Source organism: Diospyros lotus, chromosome 2 (assembly GCF_014633365.1).
Source record: "Diospyros lotus cultivar Yz01 chromosome 2, ASM1463336v1, whole genome shotgun sequence".
NCBI lineage: Eukaryota > Viridiplantae > Streptophyta > Magnoliopsida > Ericales > Ebenaceae > Diospyros > Diospyros lotus.
The window spans coordinates 28,510,024-28,522,309 of NC_068339.1; the positions used below are offsets into that span (position 1 = coordinate 28,510,024).

At 39.6% G+C, this 12,286-nt stretch overlaps 1 protein-coding gene across 6 annotated transcripts in view; it reads left to right on the forward strand.

Moving 5' to 3' along the window:
- Nucleotides 1-311: 311 nt before the first annotated feature.
- The window catches only part of LOC127794465 (phosphatidate cytidylyltransferase 1-like), a 41,358-nt gene continuing 29,383 nt past the window's right edge, over nt 312-12,286 (forward strand). Inside the window, exons 1-6 of one of the 6 annotated variants that reach the window (XM_052325566.1) lie at nt 312-383; nt 524-602; nt 2,453-2,568; nt 3,009-3,262; nt 3,684-3,835; nt 4,082-4,223. In XM_052325566.1, coding sequence (XP_052181526.1) covers nt 2,527-2,568; nt 3,009-3,262; nt 3,684-3,835; nt 4,082-4,223 — 590 coding nt within the window. In that variant the 5' untranslated portion in view covers nt 312-383; nt 524-602; nt 2,453-2,526. The other 5 variants (XM_052325568.1, XM_052325567.1, XM_052325569.1 and 2 more) reach the window with 5 other exon arrangements.

The window sequence follows — 12,286 nt, forward strand, 5'->3', positions numbered from 1 at the left end:
TAAATTACTAGATATATAAAAATTTAATTAATTACCTTTTTCTCGAGTTTGGAAACAATGCTTGAAAGGGTAGGGATCATTCTTCCTCCAAAGTACAGGTCGAGTGGTCGGATTGCGATAAATTCAGATTTGCATCAATAAGTCGTGTGTTTAATTTTTTATTCTGTGTAATAAGACAGTCTTTATATGTGATTTATCATTTTAGGCGAAATCAAAAGCACTAATATAGAGAGATGATTCCATTAAATCAAAAATAATAATAAAAAAAAGGATAACGGCTAAATTAAACCCACCTATTTAGCCAAAAATAACAAAACCTACTCCAAGCACAGTCCAAGACCGAAGAAACCCCGTTGATTTCCTCACGGGTCTCCCAGCTCTCAGTGCGCTCTCTCTCTCTCTCTCTCTCTCCCGTTGATTTCCTTGCGGCTCCCCCATCTCTCTCTATCTCTCCATATGTATATATCTTCACACGATTTTATTGCAGTTACCGATTTTGATGTTAATCACGCCGTGATTAAAGTCTCCAGGTTCAAAGTTTGAAACAGCGAGGTCCGCGAAGAGTTCAGATTTGAATGCTAGGATCGCTTCTGCTTGTCTCAGTTAAGTTGTATTCATGATTTCGAGTATGTTTTGTATCGCTTGGAAATGTTATTTTTGCAGTTCATAATGCGTGTCTACATCAATATTTCGTGAAACCATTGGGGAACTATTCAATATAATTTGAAATTAAGATGATAAAGAACCTAAAATCTGTAATATATTGGAAAAAGACCTACTGGAATTCAGGCATTGGAGTCACATGTTTGATGGAATTCCATGAGTAGGGTTTTCTCTTTTTTGAAAATATTAACCAATTGAAGTTCGATGGCTGAATTTCAAATTCATTGACCCATATGAGACTTCACCCTGGGGATGCACAGCATGATGCACAAACCATATGCTTTGGCCAAGTGTGGGGAAAGTGCAACTTAAAGGGAAGATGTATGTTAGGAATGGAACTAGGAAATGGAAATAAGGCCTAATATAGGTGAAGGGTTGGACTGTGCATTTTGAAATACTTGTGGTGATTGAATTTGAGCCTTCGTTTGGCATTTAGCATTTTGAAGGTCTCCCTTTTAAGTAATTTGTCCCTTCAAGCTTTTGTTCTCAAACAATATGCAATTTAATGTTTGAAGGCTTGTACTCCAATATATTTCTTGAATTTTCTGAATCTGATATTGACAAAGAAAAAATTTTCTGTGTAGTAATTGATTTTGACATTCACTAGAAATTTAGCTAATTTTTTGAAGTAAATATATAGTTCCGCAGTTGGCGGTGATACTCTTTTGATCTTGTAGATGGACTTGAGGGGCAGGTTTTATTGAGATATTTACATTTTTTGTGCAGTTTGACCACACCTTACCCGTGTAAATGAGGCATGATGCATGAGTTTCTTAATCCTTGTGCAATCTAAATTAAGCAGTTCTGAGTTGTTAAACTCTTCAACCTTTTCTAAATTAAGTTCTGCTACTGAACATTTAGTGTATGACAATACCAAAGTTCTAATTCCTTATACTTCCACTTGAAGTTTCTGCAGCTTCATTTTTTCAATTTCAAAGCTTGGTTGATTAAATCTTAAGATAATTAGTCTTTTCATCTTAATTCAACCCAGTCTGAACAACAAATCTAACATTTTTTTGAGTTTAAACCAGTTATGACAACAGTCTGTATTGAAAATATAAAACTCATAAAACTCATGGCGAAAGATAATGATTTCTTGGCGTGGACACTGTTATGAATGAAGTCTAGTAAATGTCTCAAAGAGGAGTGATCTTGTTTGAACTGTAAGGTGTTTCATTAAAGATGTAGGTGAAAAGAAAATATGCCTAATAAAGATGAAAGTGAAGGGAACATATTTTGAGTTACGAGAAAAGGAAAAAGTACAAAAGAAAGTGGTATGTTATATATCCCCTCATGTATTTATTGAATATATATATACATGTATATTGTATTCATTGGATCGGTAAACAAGATTGTGAAATGATAATAGAGTTGTTGGAGATTTGAGAGAGTAGGACTGCTTGGTCAACTCCTCCTTCATTGCCACTTATGTCATGTGAATGTTGTGCATTCTGTGTATTCTTGTGCTAGCTTTTCAAGGCAGGGTTGTGATTACTTTCATCTTTGTTCTCCCATTACTTGTGGTTATACAACATTAAAATAACCTCTATGCTCAATTATACTTATATTTACTTGTAACCAATCTACTATTGTGCTTGGGATTTATATGGCATTTCCTTAGCCAAAACTAAAGTTGGAGTGATGTCACTAGGTTCCTGTAAAATATCAATCACGGAAAGATTTTTCCTGTGAGCTTTATTCTTCTTATTCTACATTGTATGAAGAGTGAGTCTGTCATTCTTATGAAATCATTGTTTGTGAATCATCATTGTTTGTCTTGATGTTTCAGTAGCTCTGTGTTTCTATCTTGTTAGCTGTGTAAACTGAGAAGCCACACAAAAGGATCAAGGTGGTGCCCTGCCAATGGCCATTGGGCAGCTTCGGCAACGTAGACGCTCAACTGAGGTTGGTAGAACAGTTTTTCCCTTTTACTTATTTGTATAAAGAATTGCAAGGTTTCTTTTTAATATAAATTGAAAATAATACTTGTCTTTATAAAGAATCAAGTGTAATGTGTGGTTATCTTTGTTAACAGAAAATATGAACGAACTTTAATGTATTGGTTTCATACAAAACTTGATTGTTAGTACTGGTTGTGGGCTAGAAATAAAATTGATCTTGATTTTGGGTGGAGGGGGCGGGGTGTTCTTTAGCATTTTTTTTTTTTCTTTTTTGTTGAGGGTGGTGAATCATAAGTATTGTTTTCGTGAACAAGACAGTTTTATAATGGTTGCTTCTCAAATATTTCCTGGTTACCGTAATGTAAGGAAATGCATAAATATTTGTGAGGGAAATATTGCTTCTTTTCAGTGCTAAGGTTAATGTTCTTCTTTATCAACTCTCAGGTTTCTCCAGATGTTGACAATAAAAATGGAAGCCGTTTACTCATTAATGATCAAAACAAATACAGATCAATGGTGACCCGTGTTTATTCATCAATTTGGATGATTGGGGGCTTTGTACTTGTAATATACATGGGTCATCTCTGTATTTGGGCCATGGTGGTGGTTATCCAAATTTTTATGGCAAGAGAACTGTTCAATCTACTCAGGAAGGCGCATGAAGATAGGCATCTCCCAGGATTTAGGCTATTGAATTGGTATGTTAAAATAGTTATTGTCAATCTGTCAACTCCAAATGGAAGTTTGGTGTTTGTCTGGGAGAGCTATTCACAGAGAAAGCTTATTAGTTGGATGAATGACAACTAATGAACTCTTTTTCTTTTGAGTGCTAGAGATCTACCTCGAACAACTCCGGGCTTCTTGTTTGGATGAATATTGACCTTTAATTTAGTTTTAAGTTGTACTTGAGTTTTTTTAATTTATAACTTTAATGTAACTGCATTATACTTGCAAAACACGTGTCTTTCAACAGTAGCCTGTGTTATTCTGAACTTTTTCTTGGGCTTTCTGCAACACTGTCAAAGTTTCTGTCCTGATCCCCAAGTAAGTTTAGTTGCTAAACATGGAATGTTACTAACAGGTTTCTTCTGCCACCGTTGAATTTCAACTTCTTTTCAGGCACTTTTTCTTCACTGCTATGCTGTTTGTGTATGGGCGCATTCTCAATCAACGACTCGTGAACACCATTACTTCTGACAAATTCTTATATCAATTTGTGAGCAGCTTTAACAAGTATCACATGTTTACCTGTTACTTCTTGTATACAGCAGGTTAGCTATGTTTCTTTTATTTGTTCTTCTGCCATGATTTGAGGAATATTACCACTAACTGTCCCTTTTACATCTGTATTCCAATTGTGAATAATGTGTTATCAGAAAAGAGAAGATATTCATCCATTAGTAGAACTTGAATCCTTTTCAGATCTATGTTTTCTGTGTGTTGTTTTGTTACCAGTTAATTGCTGTTAGTAAAATATGCCCCTGACATAATTTGTGAACCCTTGCTGCTGAACTTAGGTTTTATGTGGTTCATTCTTACATTAAAGAAGAAGATGTACAAGTATCAATTCCGCCAATATGCATGGACACACATGATTCTAATTGTGGTGTTCACACAGTCCTCCTTCACTGTAGCAAACATTTTTGAAGGGATTTTCTGGTAATGTTCTTACAAACTTTTCAATTTGTTGTTTTATCAAATTCTAATATGTGATTGAGCTATGTCATGGACCTCCAATTGTTTGATAGTGTCTACTATCCATGTAAATAAACTCAAGTTGCTTGTTTATGCTCTTATCAATCCTTATTTTGTTTTCTATTTATATATTTATGGGACTCTACCACACAAACCTTATTTTGAAGCATGAAGTCTTAGTTAGAATAGGACATGTATTAACTCAATGAACAAAATCGTGATGTTTAATATGTCTAAATTCTCTTTTACCATTGTTGGATTAGTTGTCAATTAGCATGTAATTAACAGTCAATTAACATATGATTAGATGTAAATAGCTATCATTTAGGCCTTAATTTTAGCCTTAATTATTGTATAACTTTCTATAAATTTCAATACAAGGAAGGTAGACCACACAATGTTCTACTCCTAAAAAGGGTTTTCTCTCTTCTCTATCTTGTTCAACATGGTATTAGAGCCATGTTCACCAAACCCTAGTTCTAGCCACTGTCGCCAACGATCGCCGTCATCGCCATTTGAGTCACCAGCGACTGCTGCCACCTATTGCACCGTCCGTCGCCATCGAAGTCGAAGGTTGCCAGATTTGAAACTATCAGCCTTCTGCCATCGGCATCTCTGGCCATCAATTGCTCGAGCCGCCGCCGCCATTGTGTTCATCAGCCTAACCCCAGTGCCTTGTAGCCGCCATGTGTTGCCACACGCCTCCGTTAGAATCATTAGCCGAATGGGTTTTTTGCTTCGATCTCTCTCTCCGGTACTTCGATTGCAACGTTGTCACCACTGTTGGACTCGTCTCTCTCAGTCCGTCCCGATCCCGGTGGTTTCGTCACCGTCTGCCATCGTCGGAGCTCTGGCGAACCTCTATCACTTCGTCGCTGTGCCTTTTGTGGCACTCCAGTAACCTTTCGGCATCTCATTTAGCCCTGTTTTGCCTTAGATCTGTTTTTCAGAGCTACCTTCTATCCAAAATATGGAGATTCCAGCATCTTCAGTCACTTCCGGATCTAAATTTGCAGTTTTTTCTTCACCTTTTTCTTCCTCACCTATTATTACTTTTGAAAAACTAGTTGGAAGTACCAATTACATGTCTTGGACTGCCTCTGTTGAGTTATGATTCATGGGTCAAGGAATGGAAGATCACTTGAATAAGAAAGCCGATGAAATTCCTGATGCTGTGAGAGCAATGTGGAAGAAGACTGATGCTCTTCTCTGTAATATGTTATGGCAGACCATTTATCCAAAACTATATGTCATTTACAAGGCATACAAGACTTGTGTTCAGGCATGAAAAAAAGGCCAAATCTCTTTACACCAATGATATCCAACGTCTCTACTCTATTGTTTTCGCTATTATTCATTTGAAGCAAGAATATATGGATATGTCTGAATTTCTTGGCCGCCTAGAATCTCTGAAGGAAGAGTTCAACTCTTTGTTACCAGTTGGTAATACTGCAAAAGAATAGTTGCAGTAACGAGATAAGTTCTTTATGGTTTTGGGATTGACTGCCATTCGGTCTGACCTTGCTCCGATCTGAGATCAAATATTATCCAGTCCCATTGTTCTGACGCTCGAAGATGCCTTTGCTAGACGTCTTCGGGTTTCTTCCTTGTCTTCAGTCATTCATGGCTCTCAGGTTGATTCCTTTGTCTTGGCGTCACAAACTTTTGATAGAGGAGAGCAAGGGAACAACCGAGGCGGTAACTCACAATGAGGTAACCGCCCTAAATGCAATTACTGTCATAAGTGGGGCCATTTTCGAGAACGGTGCCACAAACTGCATGGTCGACCTCCACGCATTGCTAATGTGGCTCATTCTGTTGCTGCCAATTTCCCAACATAATCTTCTGAGAATCATTCTTCTCCGTCTCTTGTTTTGACTGGAAGTGATTATGAAGACTACCTTCAGTATTAGGTTTTTAAATAGGTTGCATCGTCATCCACTGCTTCTGTGGTGCACACTGGTAATTCAATTGTTTGTGTTACTCGATCTACCACTCTTGGACCATGGGTTCTCGATTCTGGTGCAATCGATCATCTCTTTGGTAACCGAAGTCTTTTTTCCTGTCTCTCTACTTCTTCCTGTCTGCTGCCAGTGGTTCTAAAATATCTACTATAGGCATTGGTCAAGCACGACCGCTCTTTTCGTTATCCTTAGGTTCTGTTTTATATGTTCTTGGAAGCCCCTTTAATCTTGCTTCTGTTAGTAAATTAACGCGCGCTCTTAACTGATTCATAACCTTTTTTGTTGATTCTATTGTTGTGCAGGACCGGGGTACGAGACAGATGATTGGTGTCGGGGGCATGAGTCGTAGTGACTTTATTATCTTAACAAGCCCTCTTCACCAACAACCTACTATCATAGACCAAGGGTATAGCTATAATTAGAAGGTATGATGGCAGTATTGTAATAATCCAATAGGAGATAATTCAAATGGCGCGCGCATAGACTGGTTTCCTAGCTGCCGCGTCAAGCCGTGTAATCCTTCTATAAATACAGATAAGTTGAGGATGGGGAATTATGTGAGGATTATACCACAAATTCCTTTCCCTCTCATTTCTCAATTCACACTTCTCTCGCCTATTTCTTAATCTCTCTCTCTATCTCTCCCTCTTAATCCTTCTTGCCTAAACCACTTCCTTCCAGAATTACGGGAGGAAGCCTCTCGTCAGATCCGAGCCTGACACCTACATTTTTACTGAGTCTCCTACTCTTCTTCATAATTGTTTGGGACATACGAGTCTATCCAAATTACAAAAGATGGTCCCGCATCTTTCTATTGTTTCCACTTTAAATTGTGTGTCGTGTCAGCTTGGAAAACGGTCTCGTACTTCGTTTCCAAAGTGTGTTAATAATTCAGCTATATCCCCTTTTGAACTTGTCCATAGTGATGTTTGGGGTCCTTGTCACGTTCCCTCTGTTTTAGGTTTTTAGTATTTTGTCACTTTCATCGACGATTACTCTCGATGTACTTGGGTGTTCTTACTGAAAATCCGTTCAGAGTTATTTACTATCTTTAAGGACTTCCGTGTTGAAATTCAAACTCAATTTAATGTTTCTATCTGTGCCTTTCGTAGTGACAATGCTAGAGAATATTTTTCAGCTCCTTTCACTACTTTCATGGCTTCTTAGGGTATTTTACATCGATTCTCCCGTGCCAATACACCCCAGCAGAATGGAGTTGCTGAGCGTAAAAACCATCATTTGATTGAAACTGCTCGCACTCTTTTACTGCATAGTCATGTTCCTTTCCATTTTTGGGCTGATGCTGTTTTTACTGCATGTTACCTCATTAACTAGATGCCTTCCTCTATCTTACAGCGTGAGGTCCCTCACTCCAGTCTTTTCCCTGCTCAAAGTCTTTATCTATTTCCTTTTCGTGTTTTTGGTTGCACTTGTTTTGTTCATGACATGACCCTTGGTTGTCCCAAACTTTCTGCCAAGGTTATCAAGTGCATTTTCCTTGGTTACTCTTGACTTTAGAAAGGCTATCGGTGTTAAATCTCCTGCTTAGTAACATTATTTCATCTCTGCTGATGTTACCTTTTTTGAGACATCTCATTTCTTTCTCCTCTCTTGTCGAGAGTCGCCCAGTTTTTGAGGTTCTTCCTACTAGGACCTTTGTTCTCCCTCCTTAGATACTGCTCCTATTGTCCTTGAGCGTCCCCTTCAAGTTTATCATCGCCGTCCACATCCTCCTCTGGCTACTGACGAAGAACTTGCTGACTCACCTCGTGCTTCGACATCCTCACCTACCTCGACCCAGTCAATTGCTTCTAAGCTAGCTGTTGATCCTTCTCCTGGGCCCATTGCCACTCGAAAAGGTATATGCTCTATTCGCAACCCTCGCCCCATATACACTTTCCTTAACTATCATCACTTGGCTTCACCTTATTATGCTTTTGTGTCCACTTTATCTTCTATTGCTGTCCCTAAAACTACCAGTGAGGCACTTTCAGATCTAGGGTGACGCTAGGTCATGGTTGATGAAATGGATGCTCTACATTCTAGTGGCACTTGGGAATTGGTTTCTCTTCCTCCTGGTAAATCTACTATTGGCTGTTGCTGGGTCTATACTGTGAAGGTTGTTCTTGATGGGAAGGTTGATCGCCTTAAGGCACGCTGTCATGTCCCTAGGAGGATTAGAAGGATAATATTGGATAGGGATATAATAAAAGGGGTAATATTGTAATAGGCTTATATTAGTTTGTTAGGAGATATTTGGTTGTTTGTTAGGAGCACATGGGTGCTGTTAGAAATTAGTTAAGGAGCTACCTATGCCTATAAAAAGGCCCATTGTAGGAGGAGATGGATATGCTTGAATTAAATGAATGAAATCTGATTTTCTCTCTACAATTTCTCTACAATCTCTCTCTCATTTCCTCTCTACTTCCCTCCCTCATTTCTCTCTACATTCTTTCCCATTTCTGTCCATTTCTTCCTCTCAAATATTTTGTTATTGATTCTATTCATCAGCTCCTTACGATTGTCATTTCAACCCTAGGCTAAACCCTAGGTTTATGACAAATTGGTATCAAAGCCAAACGTTCCTTGGCTGTAATTCCTGTAATTGGTAGCAGTTGATTCCGACGACTCTCGATGGAATCGATAGAGCAAAGACTTCGGGTGGTTCCAGCGAACTCTTGAGGAGCTGCAATAGAATTGATCGAACTCATAGGGAGCTCCAATAGAGTCGATCAAATCCTCAGAGACCGTAACAGAGCCCGTCCTAAGATTTTGATTAGTTTGACTACAATTGAGCGACAACCCTCAGTTGTTGAATTGGATTTGGACGATTCCGGAAGGTGGTTTCCAAAGTGAATGCAGGCAGCTTCTCAAGCCATATCAGAGTCGCTAAAGCAGAGTTAGCGAATTTGGGTTGAGGCGAAGATGAGTGAATTTCGGAACCACTGACGGTGATTGGGCGAGTAGGAATATGCGACTCTCTGTGAAATCGATCGAGTAGAGGTTTAAGGTGAAGTCTGACGGTGATTGGGTGAGTAGGAAGATGAGACTCTGTGAAATCGACTGAGCAAGGTTCGGTGAGTCCGATGAATTAAATAGTGCCGGCAATCGATTGCAAGGCGAAGAACGATTCAACTGAGAGAAAGAGCAAGGCGACTCGGCTAGGAACTGAAGGCGAATTAGACAGTGAGTGCGATTCCATAAGGCGATTCAGGTAACCTTCGGTGCGAACTTGGAAACGATGAGGAAGAGCGACTCTCGGTTGTGAATTTACTGAGTGTTGGTCAGGAATTCCAAACGAGCAGGCCGGACGATTCCGAATTGAAAGGCGGCTTGGCCAGGCAGATCCGTTTGAGATTCCGACAAATCTTAACAGTTGGGCTCGTGTTCGGAAGGTGCAATTGAGAGGTTCGATTAGGCGAGTATTGGAGGAACAAGTGGAGCTGATCTAAGTTAGGCCGCTGTAATCCAGTGACCCACATTTCCTAGTTGTGAATTCAACAACTTCCAACAGCTAATTCCAACGAGTTCGATTGGTCTTGGCTGTTGAAATCGAGATCGATCGTAACCGAAAGGGAGTAGTAATTCTCGGCTAAGAAGCCAACAATTTTAGTATCTGATTCCAGCAAAGTTCGAAGCAGCTGGGAGTGGATTTTTGAAGGCAAATTTGGATGGGTGATTATTGCCTGTGAATTCCGGCGCTCCGTTGTGGTAATTCCGATCCTCCGATTTCATTAAGGTAGATCATAGCGGAGCAGTAATTTCAGGCGGTGGATTCCAATCGAAATTCTAGACTGTGAGCAAAGGGAAACAAAGGTTAATTTTGGTTTACTTGTTTGAAGGAGAGCGGTATGTATTGGTCTTCCAAGTGGCATGTCCGTGAGATGTCGACCATGGGGAGCAGGGCACACATGAAACAAATGGGGTCTCAATTGCAGCCGAAAGATGCTGCGTTTTTAGTGGGATGGCCTGCTCATGAAACCTTGGGAAGCAGTGCGCACATGAGACAATTGGAGCCTCAATTACAACAGAAGAGTGCTTCATTTTTAGCTGAAATGGAGCCTCAATGGCAGCCAAAGAAGGCTGCATTTGCAGTTGGCAGCAACAGGGACAAAGGAACAAGCAATGGGATACATGATACGAGTAAGGAATTTGGCCTTATGATACGCGAGAAGCTGCAAGAGTTTGCGATGATACTTATTAAGAAGTATCGTTACAACTTTCCGGTGGAATATTTTGATGATTATCACGAAAGTTTTAACAAGGAGGAATTCCTTGGGGTGGAACAGTCAAAGGAGGAAAATGGGGAAGCATTTGATGAAGTGATCGAGGAAGCCAAGGCCAATTTGTTACCTCTGTTGACTAGTGCAGGGACTGAAGGATTGGAGGGTGTCCAAGATCAGAATTCTATAAGAAAGGGAATGGGTGGTGGAGTTCCTAATGATAAGGTTCCATTGCCTGTGATGTTGGATAATGCTGAGGATTCCTTAGCTAATGATAAGGCGAAGACAACACCAGCAGGAGGAAGTCTCGCTGATCCTAAATGGTGTCACCATGTTGCTGTCGAGAGTTTGGCTGGAAAGAACAAGTCTCATTCCATAATGTTCATTGTTGCTACAGCTGGCTGATTAGAATTTTTGTTTCCCTTGTTGAAGGGAGGATTGAAGACCGGAATTGATGTTGTAGCCCATCAGGTTGTAAGTGGTGCCATGCAAGGAATTAATGGTACAATGTTTGCTTATGGTGTTGCTAGCAGTGGGAAGACTCATACCATGCATGGAGAGCAAAAGTCACCTGAGATCCTTCCATTGGCAGTGAAAGATATCTTCAAAATTTCTCCATCTAAGCTGTGGAAGAAAAGGAAAAAGGGAGCATAATGGAAGCTGTGAAGGTTTGGCATGTCTTGGGGACAAGACATGTTTCAAGGTGGGGAAATTGTCATGTCCCTAGGAGGATTAGAAGGATAATATTGGATAGGGATATAATAAAAGGAGTAATATTGTAATAGGCTTATATTAGTTTGTTAGGAGATATTTGGTTGTTTGTTAGGAGCACATGGGTGCTGTTAGAAATTAGTTAAGGAGCTACCTATGCCTATAAAAAGGCCCATTGTAGGAGGAGATGGATATGCTTGAATTAAATGAATGAAATCTGATTTTCTCTCTACAATTTCTCTACAATCTCTCTCTCATTTCCTCTCTACTTCCCTCCCTCATTTCTCTCTACATTCTTTCCCATTTTTGTCCATTTCTTCCTCTCAAATATTCTGTTCTTGATTCTATTCATCAGCTCCTTTCGATTGTCATTCCAACCCTAGGCCAAACCCTAGGTTCATGACACACGCCTGGTTGCCAAAGGCTACAATCAAAATTTCGGGTTGGATTACAGTGACACCTTTTCTCCGGTGGCTAAGATTGTCTTTGTGCGCTTGTTTTTATCCATTGGCGTGATGAATCATTGGCCTCTCTATTAGCTGGATATTAAGAATATTTTTCTTCATGGTGATCTTCAGGAAGAAATCTATATGGAGCAACTACCTAGCTTTGTTGCTCAGGGGGAGTCTGGATTAGTATGCAAACTTAGCCACTCTTTTTATGGGCTAAAACAATCTCCACAAGCTTGGTTTGGGCAGTTTAGTACAGTTCTCCAAGAATTTGGTATGATTCACATTGAGGCAGACCACTTTGTTTTTTTATCTCCACTCCTTAGATGGTCAATGCATTTATCTAGTGGTTTATGTGGATGATATTGTTATCACTGGAAGTGATCATGATGGTATTCTTCAACTAAAGACACATTTCTTCAACAGTTTTCAGACTAAAGATTTGGGTAAGTTGAAATATTTTCTTGTCATTGAAGTGGCCCAATCTAAAAGTGGCATAGTTATTTCACAAATGAAATATGCCTTAGACATTTTTGAGGAGGGTGGCATGCTTGACTATAGACTAGTTGATACTCCTATGGACCTGAATATCAAGCTCTTACTAGGACTGGGGGAGCTTTATCTAACCTTGGTAGATATTGCAGACTTGTTGGAAAGCTAAACTACCTTACTATTACTCG